This window comes from Chroicocephalus ridibundus, chromosome 8, assembly GCF_963924245.1.
Source record: "Chroicocephalus ridibundus chromosome 8, bChrRid1.1, whole genome shotgun sequence".
In the NCBI taxonomy this organism is placed as follows: Eukaryota; Metazoa; Chordata; class Aves; order Charadriiformes; family Laridae; genus Chroicocephalus; species Chroicocephalus ridibundus.
Genome location: NC_086291.1, coordinates 2,603,095 through 2,620,930, shown reverse-complemented (window position 1 = coordinate 2,620,930; position 17,836 = coordinate 2,603,095). Strand labels below are relative to the sequence as shown.

Genomic DNA, 17,836 nt, shown 5'->3' with positions numbered 1-17,836 from the left:
ATGTACCTTAGCCGTGAAGTTCCTGAACCAGAAACAGAGTACCAGAGGTTTGTAGTCGTAGAAACCAAACAAACAGAGAGGTCATTAAGTGTCAGAAGCATTCAGCACTTTAGGTGCTGGGTGGCTATTGTTAAGGGGTAAAGGTTGCCCACGTCTGAATCTTGGCAAGTGGGGTTTCTGTAAATGCATTTGGCAACATCTGTGTTCCTAAGGAAATCCAGAGCCCGTTTTCAGGAGGAAGGACAGCCTGAAGAAAGCATTTTGCAGTCTGTCACACCGAGGAAGTCAGCATTCCCTCACGAGCTTTTTTTCACTGAGTGTCAGTATGAAACAAACCCCAAGGGCGAACAAATTAAGTCAAAATTATGTTAAGAAGGTTCTTTCTGCATTGGGTTTATAGCTCAATCTGCAAATACGTACTTGCAGGATTAGTATTTCTTCAAACAATTCTCTCACTACAACGATGGAGAAAGGTATTTTTGGGACAGATCTGTGGTAAACATTTTTATTAGCACCTTCACTGTTCTTGAAGGCAAAGTCTTCGTTCACTGTTTAGTTGGCAAGTCAGTCGATTTTGTACTGACCTGTCACGGTGGAGTCTTCCAGGCTTGCCAGTTAGTTCCCCATATTCATCCTCATCTGATTTGTCCAGCGCAGTACCTGAACTCTGCACGTTATCAGACAGGTGATAGGATAATGAGCTAAAAATGGATATACGCTATTACTGTCGCCTCTCCAGATCTTGAGGTGAAGCACCATTGATAGCTGTACAGCTATATTTTTGTTACTTTTTAGATTGCTGAACCTATAAAATTAGATAGAAGATGCACTTGTTACTGCTCTTGACTGACTCCTGTTAGTTGGATCAGCGTTGTGAGTAAAACAGCTTATCAGATCAACTCCTCTCTTAACTGCTGTAGCGTTTTCCCTCCCTCCCTCAAGCCAGTGTTTTTCTATCATTGTAGCTATATGCGAACTGTACTAAAAATCCACTCAGTATATTGTTCTACTTAGGGAGTGTTCCTTCTCCTCTCGATCTGATCTTCTTGCACCGAAGCTCTGAGAGAGGTGCGATCTGGTAACACACCGTGCACTGAGAAGATGGGAGCCCTAGGTGCTATTTCAGATGTACTTCAGATTCTGAGGTAATGCTGTAGCAGTGGCCACTGTCTTAAACAGAGACTTCAGTACCGAGTGTGGACACACGCTACCGAGTGGTGGGTCACAACTGGCTGTCCTGTTTCTCCGTGGAGCTTTGCTGCTTACATCAAGAACGTTGCACTGCATACCAGCCTTCACGTGCAGGACGCGCTCTCCAGAGCAACAGTCCTCTCTCCTGCTGCAGCCTTTGCAGAACATACTCCTCTAACTTGCAAACATCCTTGCAAGATTACTCTTATGGAGTAATCATTTTATGGCTTCATTAGGATGAAGGGCCATAAGCAGGATCCAAGGAATCCTAGCAGAGCAGTGATGTGTGATGTTTTACGGTAAGACAGGCAAGATCGTCCCATTGGTGTTGCTCTTTTTGAAAAATGTCAAACAGTGGGTCTGTTCTTGTTAGCATTAATACCCTCTGATGCAATGTTGTAGTAAGACTGATATTTGTATCAAGAATCTTTGCAAAGAGACTTAAAGGTAAGCTTGGTTGTAGTAATTCATTTTATTCCGGTCAGTGCTTGGCAATGAAGTAGCAATCTCTTGGAAATCCCTTGCGATTGTCGTGTTGTGTGTGTATCTCCCTCAGCTGTCATCTCTGATGCATCAAATAATCCATTTCAATAGCAAGGAAAACCGTCGTAAATACGATGTTGAAAGTGCAGCGTTCAAAGTTATGCATCACAAATTAAAGGTCCTTGGAACTGTCGTAAAACTGCTCTGAGTGCTCTTGGAGGCAGGAGGACTGCTCTGGGCAGAGGGAGGGAAGGAAATGGTAACTTCTCTCCTTTACTGCTGAAGAGATGCTAAGAACTTCAGGATGCCCAGAGTGTAAGTGAAGTTGCACCTTACTAAACAGGAAGTTTTATTCTGCTGTTATTTTAGATTTTATGTGAGTATTGTATGGCAAGTCAGCTTCTGTTGGGTTTGGTTTTTGTAATTACCCCAGTGGATTAGAAGAATTGTTTTTGATTTCCCCCAAGTCATTGTTTTCTCACTGCTAGTGGTTCCTTAGTTATGTCTGATTAACTTCCACAGGAGCAGTAGCTCATAAACGTGACGTGATCAGCAGTCTGGTACCCTGGTGTACCAGTTGGGATCCCATGGACTTGCTGTTAGAAAGAGCAGACCCTGGGCTATCTTTCTTGCTAATCATTATTGAGACTCGTAGCAAAATCTCTAGTCTTCACTGCTAAGATTAGCTGACCGATGAGGGCTGTTCAATTTTTGATGCCCTTTTCTCTTCGCAGCTGAGCCAGCCCTGGGGAAGATGCACTTGCTTTCAACCAGTTTCTTCTGTGCTTGATTATCTTTAAATGCCACCATACTACGTTCACATTTCTGCTTTTCTTCTTTATCATCTGAGGGTAGAAAATAAATCTTACAGAGGGGCTGTTCTACTTTAATGTAGGACATGAAGTAAAGCAGGGCTGATTAATTATTTTAATACCCTGTAGTTCTTCATTGGCATGACAGAATCTAAAGAAAGATGAAACATTTAGGTGTTGATAAGAAACTGGTGCAGTCCACCTGGGATAGGGATTTATTTTGTGTTTTGGGACCTGATGTACCCGTCCAGTTTTTTTTCACCAGTGTCTGTTTCTGATCAAAAGACAAATCACTACTTAGCATGATTCTATTTCTGGTAGGATTGGGGGGTGGTGGTTTTTTTTATTCCTTCTTTCTCCATGGATTAGCCACAATTTTTCCTTGTTCCTTTTTGATCGAAAGCCTTTAATGAACTGTGATGATTTGAGGAAGTACTCTCTCCCAATCTGTTGTATGCCAGACATTTAAGTAGAAGGGGCCTTTGTGTTTTCGTTAGTCCCCCGTCACACTGACTGAACATGAAAGGCATACTTGTTGGATAGTGAGTAGGTCTCATGCCTTAGGATGTACGTGCTTTTTGATTTTCTTTATTGCTTTTCTTTTGCTTTGTGCTCTTGCTCTCTCATGTTACCTCTTCTATGTCTTTTTCATCTTTCATTTAGCTTGCGTAACGCCCAGTATACCCAGGAGGTTTAAATTAATTTCCAGTCCTGTAGCGTTCCTCTTACCAACACACTAATATGTCTCTGGAAGATCAGAGAAATATGTTTTTCATTCCCTGTCCATCATAAGTCTATTGAGAAACTGTTGTTCTTTAATGACAACATTTACTTATATTACTTTTCTGAAAATCTTTGGAGGATATGGTCTTATTAAAGTGAGAGTCAATTCTCAAACAAAAAGATTCGCCCCAAAGGCATTAGAATTACAGGCTTGATTTTATTTTGGGTTTCATAGTTTGCGACTGTTTGTGGCAATGAAGAGGGAGTGTGGTGAGCAAAAGCTTTAGAGCCCACCTCAGTGCCCACTGTGCCTGGATGCCTGGGCAGGTCAACATCTGCTACACATCTCAGACTTGATCCCACAGCCATTGCTCATCTAAGAACTTTCTTTAACTCAGCATTGAAGAAAACGAAAATTTGTCAAAAGAACATACTATAAGGTATGGTGAGCCCAATCTTTGAATTTTTGCTTGTTAGGAGCAAGGGAGGATTCATCTGGCACTCGATTTCCATTTGGTGAAAATTTGAGGACCTCCTACCTCTCTGGTCATTAGTAGATAGGAGATGTTTAAAATTGCACTTTGCAGCCATCCTTGTGCTTTGTTATCTAACACTCTTGTTGGTGCTATGGGCTCCACGTCTTACTCTCCAGCAGAGTCTCTGGGATTTTCCTTTGGATTTTCCCTCAGTAGCAGTTTATTGTTTTAAACCATGTAGATGTTCTCTTACTTACTACCTTTTTTTTAATATCTGCAGTGAATTCCGTGTGTCATGTCATGGACTCAAAAGATTTAGTGGTCTAAAATTTGAGTTAAATGAACACCCCATTATATCATTTGTAAGTGTAAAGCTTTTTCCTGAGAAGTCCTCTTCTTTCCTGCTCTGCCTACACAAATGAAAACAAAGTCTTTTTTAGTTATGAGATGATTTAAAACTTCTTGGTTAGCCAAACATGTTATTTAGTTCAACTACTTAAAACATAATTGATTCCCATTTCAAGAATACGCTTGTGAAGTTTAGGCCTTCAGCTACTTACCGAGAGCCCAGTTATAGACCAGACTTGTACAGTGTTTATGTTGGAAACACCACTAAAGCTTAGTGCACAAATCTGGCCAGGCACCATTATAATTGTTAAATATTTTTGTTGCCAGAATAACATAATTCAGTATTACATCTAGAGAGAGAAAAATACTTGGGTTTAGGGTGCTGTAGGCTTTATATACATGGTATATTGTTCCAGGTGATGACTGAGTATTTCTTGCCTGTTTTTTTTCTTGCAGTAGGAGATCCTGGGTATGAAAAGCAGAAATAATACATTGAGCTTTATTAATAGGGTAAATGTACCTGGTAATAATTCCCTTTTCTTTTAGCGTTTCAAACAATGCGGGTAATAAAGCATAAAGACAGATCCCCTCTAAGGAGGGTGTTCTTTTCCTTTGAGAGATGCAAATTTCAAATTGACAGTATGTGGTAAAAACTCATGTTGCCAGTTTTTCTACCCGAGACAAGACAGGACAGGCCAAGAATTGAAGTATTTCAAAACCGCATTTCTTATAGTAGTAAATAATACATTTTTTTTAAAGTATATTCAGCCTGTATTTACTAGTGGTTTCTCTTAAATCCCCTTTAATATATTTGGTTTTGCTTTTCTGCTAATTTTAAAGTATGAGCTCATTATTTTCTAGTTAGGATCTTAATTTTTACTGATGATAGGACTAACTAGCTTTCAAACTCTGCTTTTAAGAACTTTGAAGATTTAAGTAGCTAAGCCTTAATGGTTACATTTCTGTTCCGCGATGTTTAGTTAGGGCCGCTGGCATGGCCCACGTGTTTATGCAACTGCTGTTACTCCAAGCAAGCTCTCTGCTCCCTTTTCTCTCCTCCTCTCCATTCCTGCGGTACCTATCGCCCTTGCTTTGTCCAGGGACACATCCCCTGGGAGCTGCCTGGCGGGGACGTTGCTCAGGTACCAACGCACCTCGGTGCCCAAGAGTCAGTGCTGAGTTTTACATTTGGTTCAGGAGCCAGCTACGAGCTGGTCCATGGAGTGCAATAATTAAGGGCCGAGAGAGACACCACTGTAAACAGTGTTTGTGTTGGAAACTTCACGGGATCCATGGCTGCTGTATGTCTGCCAGATAGGTTTATAGCTGCTTACAATTTTTGTTGTCAAAATATTATAATCTAGCTGGACATTCAGTGCATGACACTCATGGCAGCTGGACGTTCGGCATGTTAGTGGATGTTGCCATTTTGGTTAGACCTAACATGATGCAGTTAAATCATGATTATTGTAATTCTCAGACACTTTTCTTTAGACTAGTAGATTCATTCCTTTATAAAAGAAGAAAAAAGTTTAGGAGAAGCAGTTTTACAAACGTCATGTGGAAAAAATACTAATAGTGGCCAGTGTTGTGGTTTGGGCTGGACCGGCCACTGTTGTCTTGGTCAACAGATGGTTTGGATGTGGATATTGTGAGCGTGGGCAAAGTGGTGGCAGCTGGGGATGGCAGCCACTGCTCGCATGTGGTACCACCACTGGGTTTATTACTGCTGCTTTGATAAACTCTGTGTGATACATGGTGAGCGCTTGTGTCACCTTTCTCACGTGGCTGCCCAGCACAAGGCAATGCCATGGAAAGGCTGACCCAGGGAGAGGGAAAGGTTTTCCTGCTGCAGAGCGTGGGTAGGGGCTGACGGCTTCTCCGTGGGGGTGTGCAGAGCGGTGGCGGTAGGTGCTGACGGGGGGAGAACACTGGCAGAGCTGGGCTGGGGGTGCGGGGGCCAGGCTCCCCAGTGCGTGAGCCGGCAGGCTGCCGGGAGGTCGGGAACGGGGAATGAACCTCGGCTGTTTGTTTCTGCTGTGCTCAGGGAAACAGCCCTCTGCTTACATTCCTTGCAAGTTAATAGGGTCGCACCAGAGAATATACCTGACTTGGATGACCCATTTCTCCTCCTGGAGTAAACGCTCCTTCCTGGCCTGAATACCAGGTAACTCCTTACACCAGAGGGACCAAATGTGTTCTGTGCTGGTGGTGCACAGCTGAACCTGGTCAGAAACAGCGAGTAAGGTGTTTTTGTTGCTTTCCCTGACAGTTCTGCTCTGAGCTGTCGGGAACAGAAACTCTTAACAACATTAAAATGGAAGGAGTGTTCGTTCTTTTCTAACAGACTTAAGTGTTGAAAGATGTTGAAGGTAAAGTTGAGAGAAGTGCCCGAGTTCAAAAGCCAGCGCAGTACTTCCGAAAACATTGTCAAGAATCTTAGTCTAATGTACGCAGATATTTACGTATCTGTTTAATTTGCAGGGGTATACATTTGCTTAAGAGTTGGCATGGTCTGTTTTATTTTTGTAAATTGTCACAAACGGTCTTTACGTGAAAAATGCTTTCACTGAAATACTACCCAAACCCAGTGCCACAGGTGAAGGTCTCAGCCCTTCCGTGGGGGCCATGAGAGCACAAGAAGACTCACCTCCCTGGAAGAGCCCGCTCCACAAACCTGGCAGTGTTTGCAACAACCTGTGGAAATCGGTGTTAAAATCTTTACAAAAATCACTGTGCTTAAATTTGGTTTTCATTTTAAATCTTCCTTATGTTCCTATAATTTTTACATGAGATCTCATGATTATCCCATGAAGATATGTTCACTACAGGCTATTTCCCTTCCCAATTAAAATTTGAGTTACTGGGAAATCATGTGGAATCATCTGATTCGCAGATGACTGTCAAAAGGGTGTTCAGAGCTGTTTGAAATACTATTTCCTGCTGCTTAATAATCATATAAAACTTTCAGTGTTACTCTTGTGAAAAAATGTATGAAATGAAATAAATAGAAAAAGGGGGCCGTATTTACGTTTTCTAAGTAGGACAGAAGTAACATCTGCAGAGTCCCGGTGCCACAATACAGCTGAGCTGCACAAAACTGTACAGAAAGTGTCTTCTCAGTCTCTCATGACTGAGAATGAACTGGTGTCTGACTCTCATTGAGAGATGTCCTCCGTCAAATCGCCTGCCTGACTTGAACCTTTGAATTGTGCCTGGCGTATTTTGCTTTTCAGAAACCACATCCTTATCACGTCTGATGAGAGGATGGTTGGTAGCTTGAGAAATGCTGCCATGTTTTATTAATGTAGTATTTGACAGCTGTTAACTAGTGAAACTAGAGATTGGTGTTCGCTTGACTAAAAGGTGTGCACCTGATACCAGTCATGGAGAACCCAATTAACCTCTAGGCTATATATATTGAATTAGCAAACTGGCAAGTAGACTGGGCTACTGGAAATTGTCTGCAATTAAACTTTCAGACAAAGCTAGTTGATTATTTTGCTTATCCAAGTGGTCTTTTGCTGTTGTTTGTGGGATTTATCCAACTGAAAGAATACATATATCCACGTTACTACTTGTGGTTTCTTCTTGGGGATGATTAATGTCCATATCTGTATTCTTGCCATTGAACTGATAATAATTTGTGGGTTTTGTGGGGCACGTGCATACACCTTGCTCTTGCTGGGGAATAGCTATAGCAAACTGGTACACACCTCTGCGACTTGCTCCTGCTCCACTCCTGCCACATCCCTGCTCTCTCCCCGTTAATTAGTGGGAGCAAATAATGCTCTTGGGATTGGCTCTTCGTTGAGCATCTGTGCAGTAATTGATAGAGGATACTTTCCAGGGGGTATTCTGGGCACAATTACCTGCTGATTGAAAGAATATTCATTATTAAAAGAGTGAAAATCTGTTAAAGCGAACTTGAGCAGTTACAGGAAACTAAAACAACTGTTGCATTTTATGACAGCGTTGCCTGCCCTCAGTAAACTGCATGATGTGATGTTGCGGGTATTTCTTGTCTGTGTGGTATTTTAGCTATGCTAGCTGTACTTCAGGAGAAATTGTGGGGGGTTTGCCATTTAATGAACTGTGATGTTATTCGTCTTTATCAAAAGACAGTCAGCACGACACCCTGTTGTGCTTACGTGACTTTATATAATGAAAAGTAAATTACTCAGATTCAGTAAGGCAGTTTTTTATAAGAGATAAAAACATTGCTGCAGTAGTGTAACCAGCTCTTCTAAAAACAAATATTTGATAGTGTTTCTATGGTGAGATTTTCTGTTTATTGGGAAAGTTTTTGGGTTGGGTTTTATTTTTTTTTCATAAGTGAAGATGAATTTATATACTTACTTGGTCTGGTGAATTATTTATCTGATGATACTTGCGCTTTTCTCTTTCAGGAAATCCACGACTTATTTAAAGATTACGAAATCAAGTATTGTTATGTGGACAGAAATAAAAGAACAGGTAAGAACTTAAAATCTTCCAGTGTCCTAAGTTTCCATTCCGTGATGAAACTAGTGAGGAACATCGTCTGCTGTGTATGAAGTCATCACGTTCTCTGCCATCACATAACTTGATTGTCCCTCAGTGCTTTTTTTGGCTGCATAGTTTGTCGCCTTCTACTGAAGCCAATGGAGAGTTGTAAACTTCACTGGTGTCAGCCAGAAGTAGACTGGTCCACTGTGGTATCTCTCAGGCATGTTCCATTGGTGTCTCTTTGGGACAAAGCTAACTTCAGCTGTGTGATTTCCTTTGAAAAACTGGGTCTGAGGCCTCTCTTAGGACAAACCACATGTGCCTATGACATGATCAGAGGACAACGTACCTGGCTGCAGATGCATTTGTGTCAAGTAATATAAACCAGAAGTAATTCATTAAAGGAATACTTCAGTCTTTGAAGGAAATGTTGTCCTGAATTAAATTCTGAATTATTTAAGTCTGATCCTCCGTTTACAAATTAATTCTCTAAATAGGGGATTCACGGAGTTTTAGTGCTTGAGAGGTAAAGAAATGGACAAATATTTCTCTACACATTCCTGTCCTTCCAGATCGCCATAGTTCCCACAGCCTGGGCTATCTCCTGAGGCAGCCTTGGTTTCTGGGACAAAATCTTAGTGCAGTAGCTGGGAGAGATTTGATAGATCTTTAGACAGAGGATAATGGTTATTTCTTGATACCTGCCCCTAATTAAATTTGTGCTTTAATGTCCTATTATCTTGCAAATCTGATTTCTGAATATGGAACAAGGCCAGTTTGTGTGTGAGATACTGTAGTCTGCTGTCTAATGGCAGAGTGGACGTCTGTGTTCAGTGTGAGAGGAAATATTTGAAAATACTTGGAAAGAATAAGAGGATTTTTTTTTTTCATTCAATCTAGATGCTCTCATATATAACTAGTTTTTTACTATGTATGTGTTTGGTTGGTTTTAGAGTTTATACATCTGTGTCTTTGTGTATATGAAGATATATATAGTACTTTGCCTACTTATGTGAATTTTTGTATGTTTTACTGCATGCCTCTGCAAATTTTCATGACTGGAACGCACTGTAGGTGGTTTATTTTTTCTTGGCTTCTCATTTGGATAGATTAAATTATTTTATCTCCGGATTCATGAAAGCCTTAAAACTGTGTTCAGAGGCCCTGATGTTACAGAATCTTAACGTGTTACTATACAGTCAAAAAAGTTCTCGAGCGTCTTGGCTCTTCCTACTCACGGTCTTTAGATTGCAGGGTATTATTTTGCTGTGCAAAAAGCAAAAGTTCTGCTAGTGGTCTGTGGGTGTTGTCCTAGGTTGAGCGACACAGGACTAATTTATCTTCTAATGCTGGGGAAAACTGCACTTTTAGAAGACTCTAGTGTCTGAATTCAGGAAAATATTTACTTTCTAGCCAGCTAGGCTATGTGGGATTCAAGGTTTCAGTGTTTTCAAGCCTTGCCGGGTGCAGGGATGAGAAGGAGCAATGCCTGGGCATTATGACCCAGGCTGGCCAACAGGATTATTTCATACCACGAACGTCACATTTGATACAAATTAGAAAGTTTACTGTGTAGTTTCTCTCTCCCTTGATGGCGGCAGTCCAGAGAACTCCTTGCCACCGTGCCAGACCCCTGAGCCCTTCCCTTCCTCCTAAAGCCGTAGCCCTCGCAGTGTCCCACGTTTGCTGTCCACTGCTGGGAGCGCACAGTTTCCTACTGATAGAATTGGCTGAGTATAATTCTTGTATATCTTATCTTATATTAGTATTGGGATCAGTATTGGTTCTTCAGTATTATTGTTAATTATTCAGTCTTATCCTATTAAATCTATTTATATTTCAACCCTCATGTTTCCTTTCCCCGATTCCCCTTTTTGGATGGGGAGGGGTCATTGGATGATATTATGATTGTCTAAATGACAATAAATTGTTATGGGTTTTCTCAGAGCATAGCAGGTGTTTGTGTGTGTTTATTCTGTCTTGTTCAAGTAAGTACTGACACAACAGGAGTCATTCACCCAAAAAGTGGAACTCCTTTTGTTTTGAGGTTTTTTGTGGGTTTTCTTTGTTTTTATTTTTTTTTGTTAGATAGATTTAATGACTTTTTAGTTTAATGTACAGAATCAGAACTTTGTAGAGCTCTGAAGATGTTTCCAATTAGATCTTCTAAAATTCTCCAGAGTATAAACAATGTTTTCACTTGATTACATGAACTAATTTAAGATTAATGATAAACTCAGGGAGGTAGCCCTAAATGACCTCAAAACATTGGGGAAAAAAATGTATCTTGAAAAAAGTATAGTATTTTCAAACTTTGTTGTCTTCTGTTGGTATCTTCTATGTGACTCTTCTTAGAATACCAAATAGTATCCTGTTAGAGAAATATGTGAAGCTGTGTCAAAATACTGGAGAGCAAAACAATGTAGATTACCCGGGCACATGTTAATCTATTTGAGAGCCAGGTTACCGATTTCCACGCCATCTCGTCTTTATCTGATCACTGGTACATCTCTTTGGTTAGGACAGAATGTAAAACCTGCTGCAGGGGCATTGTTTATATTTTAGTACAAGCTAATTGCTTGCAGGTTGCATAACAACATTCAGTTTCACTAGAATGGCAAAACTGAGATCTCAAATATTATGTGTATGTCGCCAAGATTACACTTGCTTCTTTTTGTTGGCTTTATAAATGCTACAAGGTAGGCACAGACCAGAACTTGCTTTAGAACCCCCGTGGATGTTTGTTTTAATTAGAAATCCTTGATTAGACTGTTGTATCTAATAATTGTTAAAGCATGAAAGAAAATGTTAGCGCTTTCTGTCTGGCTGTAGGACCATGAGGTGGTAAAGATGCGGTGGGTGGTACAGTGCTCCCTTTGTCCACGGCTGCATGAACCTTCAGTTACCTGTGGAATGATGACGGGGTACGATGACGAGATTGTCCATGGTTGCGTGTTCCTTCCAGCTGCTTGTGGGACCATGGCATGGTACAGAGTGGGTGTTGGTCCTTTTGTCCGCGGCTGTGGTTCACTGCAGACTATTACATCCTCTTTAATTCACAGGGTATGAGGCAAGAGGTGCCAACTGAACTGATTGAGTTTCCCTCTGAACATCAGGAAACACTTTTTCACTCTGAGGGTCACCAAGCACTGTTACGGGTTGCCCAGAGAGGTTGTGGAATCTCCATCCTTGGAGATACTAAGAACCAATCTGGACATGGTCCTGGGCAACCAGCTCTGGGTGGCCCTGCTTGAGCAGGGGATTGGACAAGATGACCTCCAGAGGTCTCTGCCAGCTTCAACCAGTCTGTGATTCTGTCATTGTATGAAGTGCTTTATGAACTGAAAAACCCAAAAAAGATCATTAACCCCTGAAGTGAGAATTTATGGATTCTGTCTTCAAAGAAATTCAGTAGAATCAGTTATGTGTTGACTTCAGTAGAAAATTTAATTGCTTTTTGTTTCCCAAATATAAAATTTTGTTGTGTTACAAGTAGTGAGGTTGTGTGTATCTTTGCTTCTGTAGTCACTTTTTTTGAGTTAATTACTCATGACGTCCAGTTGATAATGTCAAATTTAAAAATATGTATTACAGCATCTCTCTCTATCTGTTGCATCTTCAGGATAAATCCGAAACTCTTATTTTTCCTGTGACTTATACTAGTGGGTTTTGGAGGTTGGGAGAGTTATAGTAATTACCTTTGTAGCTGGAGAGAAGCTGTGGTCGGTGATGTAATTTGTTTTGGTCTCTTACAGCGTTCGTTACTCTGTTAAATGGAGAGCAGGCTCAAAACGCAATTCGGAAATTTCACCAGTATTCTCTTCGGGGAAAAGAAATATCCGTGCAACTCCAACCAACAGATGCTTTGCTGTGCATTACTAATTTGCCCATTTCATTTACATTAGAAGAGTTTGAAGAACTTGTGCGTGCGTATGGCAATGTCGAGAGGTGTTTTTTGGTCTATAGTGAAGTTACTGGCCATTCAAAGGGCTATGGCTTTGTGGAATACATGAAAAAGGACTCCGCTGCAAAGGCGAGACTGGAACTTCTGGGGAAACAGTTAGACGAGAGCACTCTCTTTGCACAGTGGATGGATGTGAACCAGCTGACGACAAATCTTATTCACTCCAAGTGCCTTTGTGTAGATAAATTTCAAAAAGACTACGTTGATTCAAAAGAACTGATCCAAGCTTTCTCACTAAAGTATAAACCTGTTTTCTGCCAGGTATGTTGAATCTGTATCTTTTGGAAGATCATGGTCATTTAAGTGACCCCGTGAAGTGCCAATAAAGTGTTTATAAGACATCCCCTCCTCATGTATTTTATTGAAAATAATTTTAGAAATATTTTAGAGAGCTTTTAAAGTAAATGCTGATGATGGTTTTATTGCTCAATAAAGCAAGCCAGAGTGTACGAATACCACAGTGCAACAGTATAGATGATGAAGAATATATATATGTGTGTATATAATTAATATATTTAAGAAACATCTGCAAATATCTAATGTGTTTTTCCCTAATTGGAGAAGATGTAGGCTTGAGATCTCGTAGTTGGCTGGGCTTGCCCAGTGGTAGAAGTGGTACCTCTTTTGGAAAGCTTTGCAGGTACAGAAGAGGTAGATCCTTACCAGCCTTTGCCAGTGGAAAGGTTTCCTTCTCATCATCATGGCTTGTAAGATACTAGAGCACAAATAAAATGTTGCTCCTCGAAGTGGTGCAGACCAGAGTACCATAAACAGGCAGTAGAAAGAAAGCTTGCTTTATAGTCACACGGTTGGGTATGACTTCAGTTGTTTGTTGTTTTTTTTTTTCCTTAAGTATCTTGGAAGGCTGCCCGGGGATTAGCTTCAGGGATAAGTAATCAGAGATTCTCAGCATCTAAGACCGGAAGGTCCATCAGGCTGTCTAGGCTGACCACCTGCAGGCCATCCCATTTTCCCTAGTGCTCTTTTTGAGCCCCAGTAATTTGTAGCTGGCCGCAAGCACATCCTTGTACTTGTGTGATCCAAGTACACCTAAATTGGAAGTAACTCTTTCCAGAAACTGCCCATCCCTTGTTACTTTGCACCTGTGTCTGTTTTCTCAGTTGAAGGTATCTGGCTTCAGCTTCACCTCACTGATGGCTAGCTTGAGGAGCCTTTGGTCCCTGCTGTTTTCTTCCTGTAAGAAGGGATTAAATGCTGTAATCAAGTCACTCACTCAATCTTTGTTTAATTAGCTAAACAGATTGATCTTTTAAAGTCTTTTACTTCAGGGCATTTTTCCAGCTGTCAGATAATCCAGAGGCTGTTATCAGCTCTCCCAACAATTTTTCAACGTTCTTTCAAAATTCTGAAGTTCAAAGAATAACAGGCTTCTTTGATAAAGATGTTTTTACTAACACTATTCTACCTTGCACTTAATAATTGACTTCTGCCTTCCCTCTTAAATCATAATGATACATGGGTTACACCTGGTGTAGGTGAGGAGGGGCTGTTTGTATACGCATTCTATCAGTAAATGTCACTAAATACATTTTCTATAAAATACGGGAATTAAACAGTGTGCTTTTGAATCAGGAAATAGGCACCCAGTCAAAAATATATCCAAGAAAACATTCTTGGCACATTATCGTTTTACCTATCACTTGTATAAACACACTGTGTAATAGACTAATAGGTAGATCATAGAAGTATGATAATAGAAGAAAAATAGGTTTACTTATGATAACCTAGGATTTATTCTCAGTGATTATATTTCATTATTTTCTTATATTCTTATTTAATAGTGTTACCTTTATTTTATTATTAATATTTTGTTGAAGTAGTTTAGTTTCTTTTTCAATCCATAAGTCTCTCTCATTCTACTCTGAAGGGAGAGAGATTAAAGAGAGCATCTGTCGTTCCTTCAGTGGCCAGTCCAGCCCAAGCCACGACAATAGAGGACGACTAGGAGGAGCGCTTTGTCTGGAAAACTTCACCTGGAAGAAGGAATACGTTTCAGAAAAACCATTAAAATGTTCATTCACACTCTTGTTATTTTACGTCATCATGACATCAGTCTCTCCCTTCCTTCTGTTTCCCAGTCTTTGCCAATCCTGCCTTCACACCACTCCTGCACTTAGATTGTCCCTCCAGTGGGGTCACTCTGAACATTTTGCCCATCCCCTGTTATGGCTTCTTTAATGTAGCTGTCATGTGCTGCTTTCATGGCTTAGTTCTGCTGGTAACTGATGCCATATTTCATCATGTAAATATGATCTTTCACCTGAAATTCTTAGCTGAAATCATGAAATAAATGCTGGTTTATTTCATTTGATTCCAGAGTTACCATTTTTTTAAAATCAATTTGATTTCTCCACTGTTGACAACAGAAATGTTCTGTCAAGAAGAGCTGAAGCCAGATAACGTCTACATGGATCTTAGAAAAATGGCATTTCCTAGGACTTAGAGGAACATGCTTTGTTCTTTTCTTCCAGAAAATGGACCAGAAAACCTCATCCCTTTCTTACATCAACCTTAAATTGTCACTAGGAGTTCTCCACTGTTACCTAGATAGGGACAGCGGGCTTTGCTTCAGTACCTGTTTACTTGAGAAGTTTAAAAATTCCTGGTCTGTTTGCAAGAATACTGGTAGCTGCCCTTTCACGTCTTAAGGGAGTTTTTAACTGTGGGTGAAACAACAATACGTTCCATAGCCGCAAACCACTCTTTTCACAAATACGTCAGGTCTTTATCAGTGCAGCTAAACTGATGTCAAAATAAAATAGAATGCTTCTCCACATAGACACACACACATATATATATATACATAGCATATGCATATCTATGTGTGTATTTATATATCAAAATACGTGTGTTCTCCAGAGCGCATCCCAGAGGCCAGCCATTAACAGTGGCATTAAACATCTGACCACCCTGGTTTTCTTCAAAATTTTTGAGATTTCTGTCTCAATTGTTAGTGTAAGTTTGTGGGGCCTAATAGTTGGGAATATGTTGGTTTTGTCCAGTGAAATCTAGAGGAGATTTCCTCTCTTCCACATCAGAGCTAGTGTCAGAATATCGTTTCTGTTCATTTTGGGACTGGAGATTTTTGCCAAAGCTTTATTCCCTCCCTTCTCACCCCCTTTTTTTGTTTGATTTAAATCTGCTCATTCTGCTATAAAACTCTGCAGACAAAGGACAGAGCATTGTTTGACACATAAGCCTGTTTCCAGTCTGCTTGATTGATCAGTCTGGCATCTTCTCTTGGCATTAAATACAACCACAGCCTTCATATTCTCCTAAAAGGCAGTATATATCAGTGGAATTTGCATTGTTACATGTTTCAACAACTACCATGTAGTCTGATGAATGGCATTATTATTATTGTAGGTTTAAAAACTGAACAATAATGAGTTTATAATTCTTACTCTGCAAAATAAAAATAAAAATGATTGTAGCATACAGCTGTATTTGCAATTTCCTTCTCATTCCTTCTTTGTTCTGAAAATGTGTGTTAAATACGTTTCATAGCTCAGGTTCTCCATGAGATTAGATTGACATGAAGGTTGTAAATCAAGTAGATAGAGCGTGCATGCCAAGTATAATGAGACTGTGATATTCAGCTTACATCTGCACATCTGAGAGCACGTCTGAGAAAAAGACATACAGACATCAATACAGGATGCCCGCTATTTGTGAAGGAGTTTGCAATAGGTGAAAATACTGCAAGGCAGTTCCTGAAATTCTGCATTTTGTTCAGTGTATTGTGAAATGTTGTTTCAGTTTGCTCAGGATGAAGACAGTTATATCGGTGACTTCGCGGTGATTGAATATGAAACTGCAGAGCAGGCTGAGAAAGTACAAGAAGTCACCGATGGCATGACGATCAAAGGCAAGAGAGTCCAGGTGTCGTACTGTGCTCCGGGAGCGCCAGGCAGAAGCACGTTAGCAGCGCTTATAGCAGCGCAAAGGATGGTAAGATCTTTGCGAATCTGTTGTCAGAATGAGTTTGATACACCTTGAGCTGCCTGAGTTGGGTCAGAGGGATTCAGATGCTTTGCATTAGGAAAACTGGCCAAGCTTTTGGAAGCATTAGCCTTTTTTTAATCTAGTCAGCCCAATTCAGTCTCCTTCCTAGGAAAAGCATAGCCAGATTCTGCAAGGAGGAAGGGTAAAATAGGGCCATAAGAGATCACAAAGTTGTACTTACATAGCTCTGGGATTTTAGTAAATTTAATATTCTGTATGAGAAATTGTTCCAGTTCAAAAGAGGAGGAACTGTAAGTGGAGTCATTTGACAAGCTAAAACTTGGTTTACAACAGAGAGGCAAGAATTTGTCAGTTTTAAGATAAATTTCAAGGTAGGAGAAATAGTTTAATTTCATGCTTGATATAGAAGAAAGCTTTTTACACCCACATGTCTTATCAGATTATTTTCTAGAAAATTGGATGTGATAAGTGTTGCATGAAGCTGTCTTAAAAGTAGAAGCAGAACAGTCTCATTACTTCGGCTAGCTTTAGCCCACATCTTTATAAAAGACGTGAGTGGTGCTATTCTAAGATATCATGTGGTGTTCCTGTTCTCCTTTATTGATAACACTGTCTTGATTTAATGGGAAGAAAGAAACGTGTCTCGGGAAAAATAACACGCTTGAAGTTTTGGGAGAGTAGTTTGTTAGGCGTTTAATTTGACAGAGAAGGGGCACGGAAAAGAGCAGAAAACGGAGAAGGACATGTTGGGATTATTTTTTGTGTAAAATGAAATATGTACCTTACAACGACACAAGTTTGAGGGATTTAAATGTATTCTTTGTATTGTCCCGATTCTAACATTTTTGTATCTCTCTTAATTGGAGATGAGGAACAATAGGAAAGGCTTGCTTCCAGAGCCAAATCCAGTGCAGATTATGAAAAGTTTTAATAATCCGGCAATGTTGCAAATGCTACTGCAGCCCCAGTTGCGTGGACATGCTGTGAAACCTGGTAAGTTGTTTTAAAACTGAGTTAACAAAACCCAAAGCCCGTTCTTGGTGATATGAGGCTTTCAGCAAAGGAGAGAAGCAGATTTTAAAATCTGTGCAGACGCTGCTTCAGTGTGTCTGTGTAGACTCACATTTTATGAAAGCGAAAGCAAGAAATGGATTGCTACAGTATTGTGTCTGGGTAAAATCTAGTGTTACCTAAAAACGTCCTCACGTTAACTCTGTGGTCTCTGAGTGTTTGTTTTAGAAATGGGTTTAAAATGAAATGTCTTTTGCAGACATCATTAAAATGGCAAGTTTAAATCTGATTCTAGGTCTGAATTTTGCAGCCTGAGTTTTTCTCCTGTTGTTTCCAGTGTAAATCGTTATTCA

At 40.2% G+C, this 17,836-nt stretch overlaps 1 protein-coding gene across 3 annotated transcripts in view; it reads left to right on the top strand.

The window, feature by feature from the left end:
- The window catches only part of RAVER2 (ribonucleoprotein, PTB binding 2), a 37,438-nt gene that overhangs the window by 3,341 nt on the left and 16,261 nt on the right, over window positions 1-17,836 (top strand). For all 3 annotated transcript variants that reach the window (XM_063344373.1, XM_063344372.1, XM_063344371.1), the window contains exons 2-5: window positions 8,443-8,509; window positions 12,277-12,746; window positions 16,266-16,457; window positions 17,339-17,465. In XM_063344373.1, coding sequence (XP_063200443.1) covers window positions 8,443-8,509; window positions 12,277-12,746; window positions 16,266-16,457; window positions 17,339-17,465 — 856 coding nt within the window. The remainder of the gene's footprint in view (window positions 1-8,442; window positions 8,510-12,276; window positions 12,747-16,265; window positions 16,458-17,338; window positions 17,466-17,836) is intronic.